Here is an 18,979-nt window from a genome sequence, read left to right on the forward strand (position 1 = left end):
AGCCATTGTAGTTCACGATGGACATGTATGCTTATTTCGAAGTTTGATATCGGGATTAAAGGACGCTACTCAAAATCCATCACATATTTAAGACATATTTATGTACATTCGCATGTATGCTGAGAATTTATTTATATTCACACGGATGCTTATCACTTTATGTACCCAAATACGCGTCCAATTTGGAATCAGTTTGTACCTAATGTTATATTCTGGTATACTCGTTTGATACCTGCGTATGAATAGTTCACCATTCATTCGAATGTTTCATATTTATTATCGATAAACAAGTTCATATCATGTTTGTTTATATGTAGACAATGATAATATACATGGACGTATATCAGTTATATACTGCTACAAACAAAGACTAGTGAACATGTACATGGTGTTTATGAATGTTTACCGGTCAGTTCAGTCGAGTGTTCAGTCTATATAGTAGACGGCCATCGGACAAGAATGTGACGTTTATTACCCTTGACCCTGACGCAAATTGCACCTATACTAATCGCAATGATAATGTCCGTCGCGTAATATGGTGCTCATAATATACATGATAAGTAGTGATGATCTATTTACAAATGATAATCACAGGGCGTTAAACCATTGTCATATAGCATGTTTGGTATGTGTACATAAAGGATCATTGTTTTCGGAAATCGTTGATCATCATAATCATGCAAAAGGGCGTTTGGTCATGCAAAGAACAGCGATATGGAAGTAGAACTATTTTAGATTACTATTTCATGCACATATCACTGGAGAGTTTGTGCGAATACACAGTACATTAGCTGTAAGTATATAACACAATAGTTGAATTGTTCATATGACAATTTATAAAATATTAGCTTATTATCACCAGTGTATGGGGTTGAAAATGAGTGTCTTATGTTACTTGGGAAAATTATTGAGTCTTTTTCATGGCCTAGACGTAAGAAGTGCATAGTTGTAATTATTTTATAACTATATGATATTACTATTTAATAAGTTTTTAATGTAATGGTGCATTTGTATTTAAAGTTTAATATCCCCATCGATATGTGCATGAATATTGGAATTATCATAATGTGTACTTAGAATATTACATCTTTGAGATAAACCCATGGCTATCCGCCATTTTTAGACACGTGCAGCTGTTCACCATTGGTTTATACGTGTATGACAATATGTCGAATTGTATGGTAAATGTGGTTTCTTTCATAGAAGAGTTCCACCAGCAACCACTGTAAAATTAAGCGATATCCCAACGCCATTTATCTTTTGATGTTTACGTGATTAGGCGGAAAGTACTCCGATTGCGCAAAATAGTTCCATTCCATAGATTGACATCAAACAAATGGATAAGATTACTAGCACAGTTTAGGAATTATATAATTAAAGGATTACCAGTCTACGGACAGTTCCAAAATCGATGTGATCTTGAAGTCAACATTACTTGTTTTATGACGAATTAATTCCATTTTGCCTGGGATGGTCCTTTGAGAACCACTGTAAGGTTGAAAGGTCGTTATAGTTATAATCAGCCAATGGAAGCAGTAGTTCAACCGTATCACGTAATCATGTGACCCCTGACATCAAAATGACTCAATGAGCTCACGGTTTGCAAACATGAAAATGATACTTTTGTAGTTTACCGATAAGGTTTTTACACAATTAACTAAGTATAACAAGATTTTGATGTTTTTTACTGGTCCTAGACATCGTTGTTGGTTGTAAGCTACATAATCATACTCTCTGTGTATTCTAACTTAATTCTTCTTTAAAATTCTATGTCGGAGGAAATTGATTATACCTCGATGCTTTTTTAAATCTAAATGAAAATAAATTACTGTAACAGTGTCATATTGCGCGAAATTATACCTTATTTCGAAATTTCTGCCAAAGTTCTAGATAAGACCATTAGAAATAACTAAAATTCTTTAAATAAATCATTTAAAATAAATATTCAGTTATGACTCTAAAAACTTTGAAAGCTATTTCATAGTATGCAACGCGTACTTTTTTGGATCGTACAGATGTTCTACTATCCATTCATTCATAACTACATGAAGCATTAATTGCTACAACACAAACACAATAGATCGTTGTGAGAGGCAAAACATTTGTATACAAACCATGGAACCGTAGATAGTGAAGACAGCTGACGACCTCTAGTCATTGTTTACACAGATGTCTGCCAAGCAGGTTTATATAGAATGCACTTTTTGCAATGTTATGTATTTTTCCTGTCAGTGTTTTTCCCCTCTTGAAACCTGAGACATGACTGTTTATCTTCAATGTGGAAAATCTATTAGGGCAACGTGAACGAAACATGCATGCTGAGAAGATAAATATTTCGACAAGAAAAATATCTTTCTGTGCTATATAAATATTTAGTTTTTCTTAATTGTAAAAAAAATAGAAATAACATGTATTAAATTCACTAGATAAAAAGTGACATTTAAAGCTACAGAAAGTAATCATGAGGACATTAATAAAAGTAAAAAATGACAATTATGTTTAATAGAATTATGAAAAAAAAAGTTATATTTCACGAGGCTTGCCGAATGCTCGGCAGTTTAAGGAACTAATCCCGAGAATTGCATGTCCTAAGAGTGTGTCTAATGGGTGTGTGTTTGAAAGATTTCTTTTTTGTATGTAATGTGTATCAAATAAAATGAACCCAATGCTTTACTTAATTTTCTAATTTCCTTTGTTCGAAACATGGGAAACGACATAAATTACGCGCTTATCATACACATATGTGCGTGAACTGTGACAAGCCCCTATGTACATTCATTTGCATTAATGTAGGCACTACAAAAGAATTTTAATATATGTTTTATATCATGAACAATAATGCGTAAACATGAGCAATATAATTATAGGTTTGGGTTTTGTACATGTAAAATGGCCATGTGTTTGTTTGTACTTATATATAACATAAAAAAATATAAAAAGGCACCATTATATGTCAAACAATTGTAAGCTTGGGGTTTTTTTCTCAACTGGACCCTATGTAGTTTACAGTCTACAAGAACATTAATATATGACAAGCAATTGAAGTCTGGGATTTATAACAGGGTCCTGTGTATGTTTACAGTAATATACAAGGAATTCACTATATGACTAGCAATTGCAGTCTGGAATTTGAAACGGGGCACTGTGTATGTTTACAGTCATATACAAGGAATTCACTATATGTGAAATAATTGTAGTATCGGAGCCCTGTGTTTGTTTACATTTCTATTCGGGGTGGTCATTATTCTTCTAAAGAGAGCCGCTATCACTTTCTACGAATCCCGCTGTTCGGATGAGTTTTCATGAATAACTCTTCCACAAACAAATTACAGGCGATAGACCCGTGGCTGCTATAAACATGATCGGCATCGTTTTTCAGCACCACCACTGAGTCCAAGTGTTTTGTGGTTTCAGATCTTGCAATAACCGTACGGGTCCAACCATCCAGAACATTTACCAGAATTACAGATAAAGGATTTACACTGGATAACCTCAATGTTGAAAGTATGAGTTAAAGACCTCTTTTGAAGAAAAGTTTTCATTTTTATTTTTCAGACTTGAAGTAGAAGAGGTTAACGAAATCCGAGGTATCATGAGTATCGCTTGTTTGGTCTGTCTGCGCAGGCGCCTGTATCTACTTCCGCTGATAACAACATTATGGATTATTATGTCTCTATTCGTGTCGTAAGTAAACTTATTTAAATCTTATGCTTTATATAGACTGGTTCTCTCTCTTTGTTCACTCCTCTCCGCTAGCCTATTCTCCGCTCACTATAAGGACCTACATTGTATGTGTAGCTTCCCCAAGGGAGGTAACTGAGGTGGGAACCAGTCCCTTAATTATGAAAATCTCTTTAAAATATATTCCAATTGACGTTAAGGTACAAGTAAGAACTGGGAATGGAAAAGAAATCACAACTGGCAAATGCCATAGTTTAACATTACTTAATTTTGTTTATAATTCAATTGATCTACATGTACCTGCAACACATTATTTTTTAAAGTAAATTATCCTGTCAAAGTAAAATTGCTGAGTGAATGTTCCATCCGCATGTTGGTCCTACTCTTACTGCAATTTGTACTGAAAATCTTATCATTATGCATAATAAAAAGGTATTCAGCAAATTTGAAGTAAGACTAGACCAAAATTAAAAAAAAGTTTCAAACTAGGTTGAGATAGTCTAGTATTATAATTCGGCTGAGAAAATATTATCAATAACATTTCATTTCCTACTTACATAAATTCACAAATGGGTAAAAAATTGAAAACTTTGTATTTTTACAAACTTTTGTCAAGAAAGTTTGACAAAAAAAAAAAGTTGATCTTGATTTTAAAATTATTATTACTGAAATGTTATTAGCCTATAGACACCTTATGAGCAACTGTACCCAGATAGCTGACCGCTAGACCTACCGCTATCGTAATATAGATAACAATATGGCTGTTTATCAACAGTATACTTGTACATATCAGCATGTTCTTGAGATTGTCTCAATGGGGAGTGATGTTAATCGAAATCAGAAGTGGAGAGTGCGGGGGCTATGGTGTAGAATGCATGGGGATTTTGTGGTCATTAACATTGAGAATATATGTACTGACAGTTGGTGGTCATAAGATGGATGAATATGGGGGAGGGGGAGAGAGGGGGCAGCTAGTGTAAGTAGGGAGTAGGAGGTAGTGATTGTTAATGTGGGGGGGAGGGGGGGCAATTAACAATTAATGAGTTGGCAAGTTGGAGCTAGTTCATGAAACTTGCTGATTGTCATTTCAAATATGCGTATTATATAGTTACTGTAGAGTGGTTAAGTTTCGCGGATGGTTTATTTCTATAAGATGAATGGATATTGAGAGGGTGAGAGAGGGTAGTTTGTGTAATGATAAGAGTTGGAATTTATTAACAATTGATGAGTTGGCAAGTTGATGGTAGTTTATGGAATTTGCTGATTATCATTTTAAATATGCGTATTATATAATTACTGTAGAATGGTTAAGTTTCGCGGATGGTTTATTTTCGCTAGATTCGCGTTTTCATTGAAACTAAATATTCAGCAAATCATAAACGTACCAAAGATCACTACGCTGCAGCATAAACGGAACGAGGACTGGTTACTTGGGTAACCGACGACGCAGGAATTGTAGGGATTAATAAACCTCGAACTTTACCCTCCGTGAATATGTCTGTGATAGGAAACCGCAAAATATCGACCCCGCGAATTTAAAGCGCTACACAGTATTAGGAGGAGTGGAGGGCTAGGAGTGTGAATAGCAATGGAATGGGGTCGAGGGTAGGGAAGGGGGTTATCAATGAATAAATGGGCAGTTAGTTTGTTATGTCTAGATAGAATGATTTCCATGTGTTTTATGAAGACTGTTTTGTTTATAGATATGGTATAGCTGTGAGCTATGGTCACACGGAGCCAGACTTCCCGTACATCAGGTAAAACAATATCAAGACCATGCTCCAGTTTCATGAACATTCCTTAAATCTTAGGAATCCCCTATAACTTAAAATTCTCCATAGGAAAGCATTACAGATTTTAAGGAAGGCTCCTTAACTTAAGATATTTCCTTAAATTTTGTAATACTTTTCTATGGGGAAATTTAAGTTAAGGAATTCCTTAAAATTAAGGAATGTTCATGAAACTGGGCCCATGTCTGAGAAATCGTTTTAAATATTCTACTTGTTGTGTATAATCTTAAAGTCAATGGTAACTCTGAAAAATATTACAACAGTAAAGCGATCGAAAATGTATTATATACATTTGTATAGGAAGTTTGGGTAAAACAGATAAAAAATATCTCAGAACGATTATACCATGTTGAAACTAGTGGTATTTGATATGTCTATATATCACCTCTTAGGTGTACTTGAACATACTTAGTTGATGAAGTGTGTATGTATAAGGTCTAACTTTGGTATTACAGTTGAGTCGTTGATTGTTATGTGGCTTATAAAATTTGGCAAAATATGCAAACAATCGTACATTTCAGTGTTTAGTAAGTCCACAGAGTTCGGTACATATGATATACAAACGCCAAAATTAACAAACAACGCAACAATCTACGAGTTAACAATAAGGTTACGACCGATGCATAGGCAACGTTTTATCAACTTATTTATGCTCAAGTACACCTAAGGAGTGATATATAGTCATGCAAAGTATCGCTAGCTTAAACAATATCTAAAACCTTAAAACAACACTGAAGTTACTGCACCATTGCAATTGATTTTTTTTCAAGCTAATCTTTGACTGGCATCATTCAGGTCTTTTATTCCGAAGTACGTAAACCTTCATATTTTACAATCTTAATTTAAGGTTATGCTCTTCAACATCTAACTTTGACTTACTGATGCTATTTTTGTTCTAGCCATACAGCAATTGAGGCACCGGAGCGCTGTGTCTTCGGCCAATTAGTCAATATAGGAGCCGTCATGCGTGAGTGATTACTATTTATCAGAATAGAATGGTAATTAGATTACAAGCGAGTAGCAAAACTGCTGTTCATGTTACTTTTGGGACAACGATGTGCGGGGCTTTGTTTTTAATGTTTAGCGTTCTATCAACAGTCTAAGGACGACGGCCTACTATGTTTGCGGTGTGTTGCTCAGTTGCAACAGTTGCTCGAGAGTAAAACTTCCTCAGAACCCCGATTTTCTATTTGAAGTGTAGTCCAGTTTACTGTCTGGAATTTTAAGTACTTGTTGAATTTATAGCCTTCTAATCTTTATGGAACATGATAAGGTTGTATAAGCACCATCGTAATTAGTTCATGTAACCGAATCTCTAATTTACACTTACCGATAAAACTCAGACAGTTGTAAAGTTTATCTACCCACTTGGAAAAAGGACTTAATATTTAAATTTATTTCAAAAATAGAAAAATTTACACGGTGCGATGATTTTAATGGACATTTTCATTTGATTTATTCTCAGCAGGAAATTCTCAGGTTTGTTAACTCCTCTAGAATGTTACGAAATGAGGTAATCAATTTAGATGTGTTTTGAAGAGTTTAAAGCAAAATTGCATCAGCGGTGGTTAAAATTGCTAACATAATGATAATTAGACTTATTAGTGTTTCGAATCAAAATCAAATTATCTATATCTTAAATCATATACAATGTATTTGAAAAGGTACAATGTATGTGTACATAGACATGTTTGGTTTCATATTCCGTACAGCCGGTTATTGTAAAACCATATTTTTTCGCGGTTACTAAATTTCGCGATTTCCATTTCAAAACAAGTTCGAAGAAATTATTATTCGCGTATTGAAAACTTAAAATATGATTATTGTAGATATAATTCGCAGAGATAAACTTTCGAGAATTTACACTGATTGCTAACTTCGCGAAAGTAAATTACACGCAAAAGAAAGTAGGTTTACAGACTTTTTGTGGGTAAAAAAATCGCAATTTAGACTTAAACTCAAATGTCATGCGAAATCGTTTCTATACCATAGCTATGAATTTAAGATAATCTTTAAATATGACATAGATAAGCATAGCAATGTTTTACAGTGATGTTACAAAGCAAATATAAATTCTGATCGCGAACGTTTCCTTAGATTTCATTTTCTGGTTTAATATAAAAATGACAGAATTCCGTAACTGCGAATTTAAACGGCTACACGATATCGTGTATGAAGATATCGTGTACGAATTGATAAAAACAAACTTTACCCATTACATCATCATGTCTCTTGTTCTATTTTGGTAGTTTTGATCAAATCAGCATCGGTTTTACTTCCTTAAATTTCATATTCTTGTTTTATATCAAAATAAAAAAATAACTGCAAATTTAAAAGGCTACAGGATATCGTACATGAATCGATACAATCTTACAATGTACACGTAACTTGTCCTACTTTTGTAGTTTTAATCAAATCAACATCAGTTATACTTTAACAATTTATATATTTAGCTCAAAGCAGCATGTTACATGCACATCTGATAAGAGGAACATTTATTATCATTTGCAATTCGGTTGAGATTAAATTTAAAAGAAATTGATTAAGATAAAAATCTGTTTCATTGCAGTTGTTATGAACGTGCTCGTTAGATATCTATTTCTGAAAGAAATATTCAAGCACAAAAAGATGGAAAATGTTCATCAATGGCAAAACGGCAACATGGCGGGCGTAGTAATCGGAGTCTTATCAGCGCTTGGAATGAGCATGGTTGCAAACTTTCAGGTAACCAAGACTATTATCTTTTTTTTCAAGTGGCTTATTAAATTTAAGATGTGAAAATAATAATTTTTAAATTAATAGATATGCTATCTTTGACGCATCGAAAATTTCAAGAATATTTATCCATTATGAATTTCACAAGCCACAATTCTATAACGGTTATAAGTGCTGCACCTGATCCCAGCTAGCATTGTCGTATAAAATACATCTACAATTTCGAAGTTAATGGCCACTTTGCAAGTGGCGTCATCATTTTTATTCTAAAACAAAACAAAAATGGACTGTTTAATCAAGTATTTGTTCTCATTCAATTAGAGTTCTATTACGTTTTAAACGCTAAATAATTAATGATAACTAAACAGTAATAGTTAATTATTAATAAAACATTTTATAGCCCGATTCTATACTACGATGCCAAACTGATATCTCATTTGGCTGACAACTCTATTCTGTAGTATAGAAAGACAGTCAATTAAACATCACGATAGTCTAGATTTTTCGTTTTCGTGATAAAACATTTAAAACCAAATTCAACGTGATGTGAAATCCTTTTAACTCCCATTTTGTACATGTTGTTAATGGAATGTTGGTTGTTATGCAATCTGTCATTTTCAAGTGCAACAAGCAGATTGGGGGATAGTATCCTTCGAATAAAAGTCGCATCATCTCTTCGAAATTCTATTTTCCCACCAAACTCTCTTCCTCACCACCGAAAAATTATCCAGAGTAGTTAGATGTTCATTAAAATTGATACTTTTTGATCATATAAATGCAAACTATCTACAACGTAATATAATTGACTGCGTTTGAAGTCTTCGTAGAAAGAATATATTGTATACATTACATATAATGTCATGGTTTTACATATAGAAATATCCACATGCATATCCTTTATTTCTTATTAAACCAAAACAAATTAAGATTAATCATTAACAATATGCTTACTTTTGAAATTTCAATTAAAACCTATATTACTTTAATTTATGTATGTAATGACTACTTTAAATTTCTAATTAAACATCTTATCGGGATCCATTTAATTAATTATTAAAACAGTCATCATACTTTTATTGCTTTTAGTATAACATATATCACTCTCTATATTATTTAAATATGCAGAGCCTTCTTAAATTTCTTAAAAAAATGATCGAGATTCAACTATGATTTATTTCTTCTAATCACTATGCTTACTTGTATAGCTTTAATTAACATATTATATATTATTCTTGGTTTTTTCATGTACAGACGGAAGTACAACGTGCTCCACACTACGCAGGCGCAGGATTAGCCTTTGTCATGGGAACGGCATACACCTGGTTACAGACATGTATCACATGGCGGTTAAGGCGGGAGGGATTAGGGAGCAAGTTTTTGGCTGTTGCAAGATTTATCAACTGCTTCCTACTCTCGTGTTTCCTTATAATCTGTATCCTTTATCAAGATCACAATTATACAAAAAACATTAGTTCCTCTGATAAAATGCAAAAAACGTTAAATATGAATTCATACGGGAATCTGAAAAACTTGTTTCAAGCTTTTGCATTTAGCAGTGTACACGTGTTCTGCGCGTGCAAAATATTTTTATGTATTAAAGAGTGCTATCCCCAGTGCTATGTAATATCATAATGGCGTAGAGTATGATAAATATATATCTATCAATTACTGAGATTCAGAATCACTTTCATATACATGTATTTTTAGACGTCCGCTGTACACCCCCCCCCTCGAGATAAATCCCGAAATATACATTGTACTTCCTTAACTTTGCACAGTTACTATATCCAAAACATATTACAAAATAAAGGAATATCAAGGCGAAGCTTCGAAAAATGTAAGTAAATTATTCATTTGTCAATGAAGATAGTTTTAGTGTCAGTTATCGCAATAATAACCAAATTCTATCGTTTGACAATGGAACAATTTAGTTTATACTATACTGATCGGGTTCTCTACCTATGCCAACTGAAGAGAGGACGCAGTTTTAGTGGCAGTTATTTCCCTTATACCATACGTGAGTGTATGATATTAATACTTTTCGAAAGGACCTCTTTCACCAACAATGGAAATTTACCCACGAACCAATTTTATTAAAATTAAATGTTATATGTAGCAACATAAACGCAAACCCTCGAAATACATCAAAAAAGTTCAAAAGGTCCCAGGGGCCTGTGCTATGGCCAAATTAAAGTTTCCTAGTAGAGGTGTATGACAGGGTTCCCTTTTTTATCCAAAAAGGTATCAAAATAATGTTTTATGTCATCAAACTGTATTATTTTCTGAAGAATATAAATAATTACATATTATGATCACAAATATGTATGCAAAATATAACAAATAAAATTTTGGCTACGTTTTCAAGACAGAAAATGTCGAAATTTTGAATGTTATTTTCGGCCATGTCATTTATTAACAATGGTGATTCACCCACTTCCAGTATGAGTGCACCAAAAATATTTTCTAGTAGTGGAAATTTCAGAAAAATTGTAGTTAATTTCGCGACTTCATGGTTAATTTTTCTAAGGCAATTCAATTTTACAATTTCATGTAACAGAATATGATTGTAGCTTTAATTGAAATCATGCTATAATGATAAACTTTCACGAATTCGAATCGCTCGCGAAATGCTTTCTCAACATTGATCACTATCTGTCACTCACAGAAATGCTTGTATATTGAGCAATCTGCCGTAGTTTTTTCTATTCAACTATATATGATAATTCTTTACACAGTAAATGAGAAAGATTCCTCTGTTCAATCTTTAGAATGTTTTGTAATATTTCAAAATTATACTCTTTTTACTTACTTTTGTCTAATAATTTAATCTGAAATGGCAAAACAAGGAATTGTTCAAGCCTAACGATATATGAACGATCAGGCCATCTCTAACGCTTATAAACTTACGACGCAAAAGTTCGACGTTTTAATAAGTTTCATAAAACAGGTATATAGAACTCTTGCGCTCATCACTTCATTGAATCTATTGTGTTTGAATAACATATAATAACAGATAATTTGTTTGTTGTTTACTGTGTTCATAAACACCATTGTACAAGTAATGCCACTTAAATTGTTTGCATTCGGTATATTTACCTAAATATCGACAATTATCTTTTAAACTACTTCCTGAATTACTGTTATTAAATGTCAACATGCACATATTTTAGTACCGTATTGGTTCATTGGAAAATAATTGAGTTTGAAATTTATATATGATAAATATATATAATTTTATGTTTTGCTTTCAATCTCCATAAAAACGTTCATCTACCGGTCGTCTGCGTGTTAAGGAAACATTGCCTTTCATACAGGTGCATCAACTAATAACATTTACAAATCACGTGACATTGTTTACTCTTCGATCGAAATATTCGAAGTGTTGTTTTAAAATATCGGCCTCGAGGAGTGTTGTATTCACTCGTGTTTCATGGAAACGGAAGTTTGAGTTCATCATGCGCGGTGAATTGTCACTCCTATTTCCGGTTTATACAAACTACAGGAAAGCTCTTTTCAGGAAGTAGGATTCCCCTCCTCTCTATCATATTACAGAAGAGCTATATCGTATACCAATCTATAAATCATGTAAACTTCATATAGGTATTAATCAATCATTACTTACGTACATATAGCAAACAATTAATTATGAATATTTGTGAGTGAATGGCCGAATTATTTATAAGTCAAATTACTACAAACCCCTCACAACTGAGTCGCGAGTTCGAATCCATGTGCTTGGTAATTTCTCACGAAATATAATGGTATTTATTGATTACCTAATTAATTTCTGACAATATCACGAAAGTGATTGTATTTTCACTAATCCTATTTATGTCATAATGTTCTATGTGGAAGGTGTGCTATTGAAACAAACTGTGACGATTTTCCTCTCTCCGCATATTAACTTAATAACCGCCATACAGCTGGTAATTGTTTCGGTCATGAATTATCGCGAGAGGTTTCCGCCATACAGCTGGTAATTGTTTCGGTTATGAATTATCGCGAGAGTTTTTTTTTTTTTTTTTTTGTGATTTAACATATCAAGGCATTCTTTTAGTCTGATTTCCAGATATAAATCAATGTAGATGTTAATAACAAATACATATTAATTAATAACTATTAATTATACCGTCATGAGTTTCCCATATACCATAAACGTATTTGTTTTGGTGGAAACGAATTTAGCGCATAATCGAATTCTAACTGGTCCAGTGAAAAATTTTCACTCTGCTACAATATTACACTACCTATACATCTAACTCAATCATACCACAGCGAAAAAATATGCCCGGCGCGAATAGCGGTAAAATATGTTACCACTAAAATATGCCTGTTTAGAGTAAGACATTAATATGTGTTGTTATAGGTTATACTATACTATGTATATATGTATAAGTATAAGCATCTGTTACAGTACATTGACCTGATCTGTTACAGGGCCCGTTAAGAGGAGTTTATTTAACGTCCACTATTTCCGAGTGGTTAGTTGCCGGATCCATCCTGGCCTACACTCTGTCCTTCACCTGGGATTTCCGGTCGATTGTCCTTGAAAGTCCAAAGGTCAAACTTAATTTCCAGCAATTAGAAAACGTAAGTTAAAAATATCTTATACCTATTTAACGAAAAGAAAATGTTGAAATCTCTTAAACGAAAAAGAAAAGGTTATAGGAAACTGACCAAATACCTAGTTGTATTATCATCATAAAAAGTTCTGAAATATATACGTGAGTATAATATTAAAATGTACCCATGGAAAACATTTTAGGATTGTTTTGTTATCACTAATTTTTAATTAACTTTTCAGGGTAATAACAATAACAGATTATCAACGGAAGTGGATCCACGACAAAGGGGAACAACTCCAGTGTGAAATGGAACCTCACGGGTCTAGACCGGAAATCCATCCATGAGTCTTTCGATGCTGGACAGGGACTCAGTTGCCCGGCCAGGTCTGCCTCAATTTGGGCAGCTTCACTCAGATACAAGTGCCAAGTCCAAAACTTTATCACACTCCGCGCTGACTGTGGAAGATTGCATTCCTACAATTAGGAAGATATATGCATCCAAAAAATACCTTATGGCAAAATATTTCCGCGGGGTTGAAATATTCGCGGTTTTGCGAAAGACTGGTCCACGAAATATTGATAAATAACTATATTATATATATCACAGAAGGTAGATTTCTAAAGTTTAATTCGCTACAATATTTTTTTCTTCTTCCTGTTTAACAGCGATTATTTCTGATACGCATAAATAATTGACTATGAAGTAAATGGAAACAATGATCTGAAAAATGTCAACGGATAATAGTATTCAAAACAAAAGACATTTTTATGAAATAGCATGCTTTGTTTTAGTATAAAAATATATTTCAAATAGCTTTGTATGAGGAGGTGCAATACAGAAAGCAAATACTGAAGATAAACTATGAATTGTAGTAAACTAAATTATACTCACTCTTGAAAATATCTGTGTCAAATTAAAGAAATTTATATACGAAGTTTATGGATTGCTTTTTATCTGAATTTGGAGGTAAGGGTTATAAAACAAATACTATCTCGCAAATTTTACATTTGAAATCAAGGACTGTTTTAAAGTTACTAAAATTAATTTAGATTTTGACTAATAAATTGCTTTGTTATGTATGTTTTTTATGAATATCAAAGGACGACATAGCAGATATATCTATAAAAACAAGAAAATTAGAATTGTTGAATATTAAAATTAATTTAATATATATATATGTTTTTTATTCGGAGATATACTCTATATTTGTTGTCTTCTTCACTTGTAAGGTCAATGAAATATTTATAATGAACATGACATTTTGTCAAACGAACTCGGAGATTTGGAGAAGAAAACTAGAAAGACCTTTTCATATTTGTCGATATAGAGTACGCTTTTTTTAAATTACAAGTTGTTATGGTAATACTGGACTTTTTAATGTTTTTAATGTGCTTACAATAGATAGGGAAAAGAGGGGAAGATGATGCATTGTACAAAACAAAACTCCCCTTTTCTAATTTTCAGAAGCATTTTAAATAATGCAATATAAGCAAGAGAAAATTTGGTCACTTTGAGTGCTTTTAATTAAAATTATTGCGCAAATGGTGTTATATACTTATTTATTTTCTACTTAGATCACATTTTATATTAAGTGTGAGTGATTTTGTAATTTGTATACCCTGACGATTCAGCCACAGGTTGTGAACACTTAAAACGATACGTATGAATGAAAAATGAGAATAAGGAAGATATTTTTTTATATATGGATACCCGCGTATTTGCGTTCAAATGCCATTCTCGGCGCGAAAAAATATCGTTTGGGTTTTTTTTTCGTTTATTTGTATTTACGAGGGAGATAACGTAATAATGTAGATAATGTAAATTGATCATTTTCATGTATTATTGTTTTTTATTTAATTCAGAGATAGAGTTTATTTCAAAATTAGAAAAAAAGAAAACTTTCATATCAAAGAATTCATTTTGATTTCTTCTTTTAATTTGAAAATAGCTCAAATCGTATAACGTTTGCAACAGAAGGCAAATACATATGATGAATTAATTTTCCGAAGAATCAAAATTGAGCGTAAGTTCGTGGGAAACCTTCTTCACATAATATGTTGTGTGGTTCATACTAAAAGGTCCTGTGTAGACAGATTGTTTGAATCGACATTATTATAATGTGTTGAGTATTATATTCTATTCTTCAAATCCATAATCAATTTTAATCTAAAATATGAAAATGATAACGAAACATATCGTTGAAGAAAAAGTATCGAGACAGGCATTTTGTTAGAATAGAGAGTCTATTCAGCCAAGTTACGTCATTAACATGAATTGCTTAATATGTTTTTGATGATATTTCATATAATTGTATAGATTTTAAAGAATATTTGACAAGTGTTCGATTCGTTATAATCACTTTAAAAATGTATTGAGAGTGATATAAATAATTCAATTTGATGTTGTGAAAGTTTGACATTTTTGTATTGCAATGTATTGTATGTTCAATATGATATTTGGCGAGAATGACATGATTTAAAAGTGAGTCACAGTAATGTTGTCACCATTCAGTGTGTGTGTGTGTCCTTGTATGTAAATGTCGATTTCCCCTGGATGTGTAGCCTTCTAATCTGTAAGAAAGTGTTGTACTTATATCTCAATCTGTTGTGACATCCAAGGATGAAAAAAAATTAAAACATAACTATCTAATCAAATGTCTGTGTTTATATATATATTCCATAATAATTCAATTTTGCTTGATACGAGCATTTTCGTTGGCTTAGACACTTTCTTTACTAACCCATAAATGAAAAATATTGCTTCTGATCGATTGAGATAACGGCATATTGGTTTCATAGAAAAAAAGAGTTCCAAAATGAATTTTGAATTTTCAAAGGATTTTCTTCAGATTTGTTTTGTGGTAAGACTGCACAAAGTGTACTCTCATTATAAACCGCTTAGTGGCTTATTTAGAGTACACGCAGATTTTTGTGTTATATTTCCATAACATAACAAATATATTCAAGTTTATCCTTAAATATCGTTGTCTTCCATCTGACATTGTTTTTACTACAAATATTGTTCTTAAATACATCTACCGAATAGTAATGTGCAAAATGACATGGAAACATTCAAGTTAACATGCTCTTTTATTTTCCGTCTTTCCACAAAACATATTTTTCTTCACTGTGGAATTTATCGATTGTGATATTAAAAATCTTCTTTGAAAAACATGACACATGTAAAAACAAGATGTCACAATCAATACCCATCCGCACGGAGGTGCACTCTTTAATATGCAAAGAATAATCTTTATCAACGGTTTTGTCTGCTTTTGCACTGTTTTTTTTATTGTGTTGCCTGACTAAGACATCCATAGTGTGTACAAGTTGTAGTTTCTGCTCTTAATTAACGTTCAGCAAAACGAGAATAAGAATCAGTATATTGTGACCCATTGGGATGTATTGTCTGATGACTCTGGTGGTATACTTAAGCGAGATAGCAAGAGTTTCCAATATCGCAAGGAGGCACAACACGAACATATCACAGCCTCCCAAACCGTGCAGATAACCACACAAAGTGTAGACTTTAAATGACCCGAGGTGTAAATAGGACGTGAAGTCCGATCTGATCAGCTAACATCATAACCTAATATTTTTAGACAATTAAATATCATGAAAGACAATGGAAATTTCTACTCTGCTGTATAAACGTACCTTTTAAAAGAATGTAATTTTCATATTCCATGACAGAAATCTTTGTAGTTGGCATTGGCAAGATAAGCAAAAACTTAAGACAGGTTTTATAACTGAGCTATGATTTCAACGTCAAAATTTGTCTCAAAACTCCAGCGGATAATTTGTATTCCTGGAATTCTGACGCCATGTGATTGTTTGTATCACTATAAAAACCCGCTCGAGGTTATATTACACTTGTGAAATGTGCCAATTACAAAAACTTATTTACATGATAAAAAAGCGGATTTTGTAGACTCTAATAAGAAAAAATACTAAAACGTTATTTTGATTTTAAAATGAATATTTTAAAATTTCATATATATTATCATGTTAACTGAATACAGCCTATATTCTGATAAATATAACATGTATATAAAATACAGAGCAGGATGCAAGGCTTTGTACAACTGATGTACCAGAAACGTGCCCTTTAATTCGATAGTCTTGTTAAGTTCGATATTGAGATAGGCGTGTACATTTCAGTGTAAAATTGGTCATATATTGTCGACCAGTGACGTCATGCGTAAATGTTCTTCCTGTTATGGTGTAGTGTTCTGATAAACAGTCATCCAATTATATCAACAATACAAAGATGAGGAGTACGTTTTAGATACGCACAGCGCACATTTATCACTTAAAGTACAAAAATAATAATAATAATAAATTCATTAAGTGAATACTGTAAAACAATTTTTTGAGTGTGCAATTTACTTTCCGAGAGTTTTGCAATCCAAATACAATATTGCGAAAATTACCATCTACATGTACATCATATTTTTATTCATAAGATTTCACATTTAATTTTTCAAACGGCGAATATTAATCTTCGCGAAATTTTTTATCTGAAAACCGCGAGAATTAACATCAGCGAAAGAAATTTAGTTTACATTGATATGAACTCAACGATTACATTAATTTTTTGATACTATAAACGAAACCAATTTTTGCGGAGACAAAATTTCGCGTAATGTAAATGTTTCGATTTACATTAACCAAAGGCTTTGTTGTAATTATAGTGAAACGTATTTTGTGACGATTTTGTTTCGCGATTTGATAAGATTTATTTGACTAGGTTAGTTGCAATGATTTCGCGGTAACCTATTTTCGCCAATCGACATCCTTAGCGAAACAGTTATTGCTCACGAAAATAGGTTTGTTTACGGTATCTAAAAATACCACTTCAAGATATACAAAATAATGTTTGATCTATAAATTATTAAGACACGAATTACTTGGAATGTTTCCAATCACTTCTCTTTGAGCCAAAGCATAAGGTTAAATGCTGTGAGCCAAAGCATAAGGTTAAATGCTGTAGCCAAACAGCAATAACATATTACCATTTCATGAAATTGTGACATGTCCATCATGTAAGCGGCCTGTATACCACACATGAGAACGGATATTGCAGATAATGTATGGTGTTAAAAATAGCAACACGTGGAAGCATGCTGTGACACTTCTTTTTTTCTACTTGTGAAATTCGAATTATTCGTTGTTCACTGTATCCATCAAGTCACCATCTTCTTTGCCTTTGACGAAGAAAACAGTATAGTTTACTTCTCACGACACTTTGAAGGTGGCGACTTGGTGAACAAAAAGAGTTTTTACACATGTGCTTTAAGATAGTTATGACAGTGTCATGGCTGAACGGGCCAGATATATGATATAGATTTATTGCATTTTCTAGAAAATGGAAGTTACTTAAATTTTTTAAAAAGTACCCATACAAAGCCGATGTTTTCGTGTCATACAAAGAGGTTAACATATGATATTTTTAGTGTAAAATGATATTTTGATATCTTAATTACTAAAACATTGATCTAATATCCATTTGAAGATACAAATAATAAAAATATAAGTATCTAGATAACTACTTTATGAATGTAAATTTAGTAATCCGCCTGATAGGTGTGTACTTCACCCATGTAGTATTTTTGCATATGTTAACTACTGTAATATAACCTGGAACGCTCTTCATTGACTGGAAATGCATTGTTACGTCATGACTTAACGCTACTAAACAATAACGTGACATCATGATTTGATAACATCGTAACAAATAAATTCATCGAATTTTGAATTTTTTGTTGTCAAGGCACGCAAAAAATCATTTAAGATGAACGTATATTTAAGATCAAATATGAATATCACATACTTTACTGAATGATATCAAATATGTCGCAGATATGAGTTATAATTCCCCGTAGGCGTAAACATGTAATGCGTGTACTATGAAAGAAAACATTGATAAGCGATGTAACATCAATTAATGATTACGCCAAGTCACACAGCAGTCACTCCTGAATTTAAACCGTACTTATGGAAAAACCTACCTTCAGGGCCATTTCTCCGTTTGATTATTCATACATACTCGAAATAATCACGTTCATTGCTAACCTAGATATCTAAACATGGGTCTTTTCATGTACGTTTCAAGGAAAATAATTACTTGTTTATTCTACATAGGTAATTGTGTACATACATTTGTATTTCTTTCCGAACTTTTACAAATATATCACATGTTACAAGGGTTTGTCTGTAAGCGTTGTT

General features: G+C 32.4%; 1 protein-coding gene across 6 annotated transcripts in view; it reads left to right on the forward strand.

Moving 5' to 3' along the window:
* The window catches only part of LOC138330131 (modulator of macroautophagy TMEM150B-A-like), a 39,259-nt gene extending 25,533 nt beyond the window's left edge, over window positions 1-13,726 (forward strand). For all 6 annotated transcript variants that reach the window (XM_069277534.1, XM_069277533.1, XM_069277531.1 and 3 more), the window contains 8 exons: window positions 3,556-3,684; window positions 5,385-5,438; window positions 6,371-6,438; window positions 8,041-8,195; window positions 9,438-9,618; window positions 9,965-10,023; window positions 12,624-12,776; window positions 12,991-13,726. In XM_069277534.1, coding sequence (XP_069133635.1) covers window positions 3,593-3,684; window positions 5,385-5,438; window positions 6,371-6,438; window positions 8,041-8,195; window positions 9,438-9,618; window positions 9,965-10,023; window positions 12,624-12,776; window positions 12,991-13,056 — 828 coding nt within the window. In that variant the 5' untranslated portion in view covers window positions 3,556-3,592 and the 3' untranslated portion in view covers window positions 13,057-13,726. The remainder of the gene's footprint in view (window positions 1-3,555; window positions 3,685-5,384; window positions 5,439-6,370; window positions 6,439-8,040; window positions 8,196-9,437; window positions 9,619-9,964; window positions 10,024-12,623; window positions 12,777-12,990) is intronic.
* Window positions 13,727-18,979: the final 5,253 nt, after the last annotated feature.

The sequence above is a fragment of the Argopecten irradians genome, chromosome 8 (genome assembly GCF_041381155.1).
Source record: "Argopecten irradians isolate NY chromosome 8, Ai_NY, whole genome shotgun sequence".
NCBI classification, from domain to species: Eukaryota; Metazoa; Mollusca; class Bivalvia; order Pectinida; family Pectinidae; genus Argopecten; species Argopecten irradians.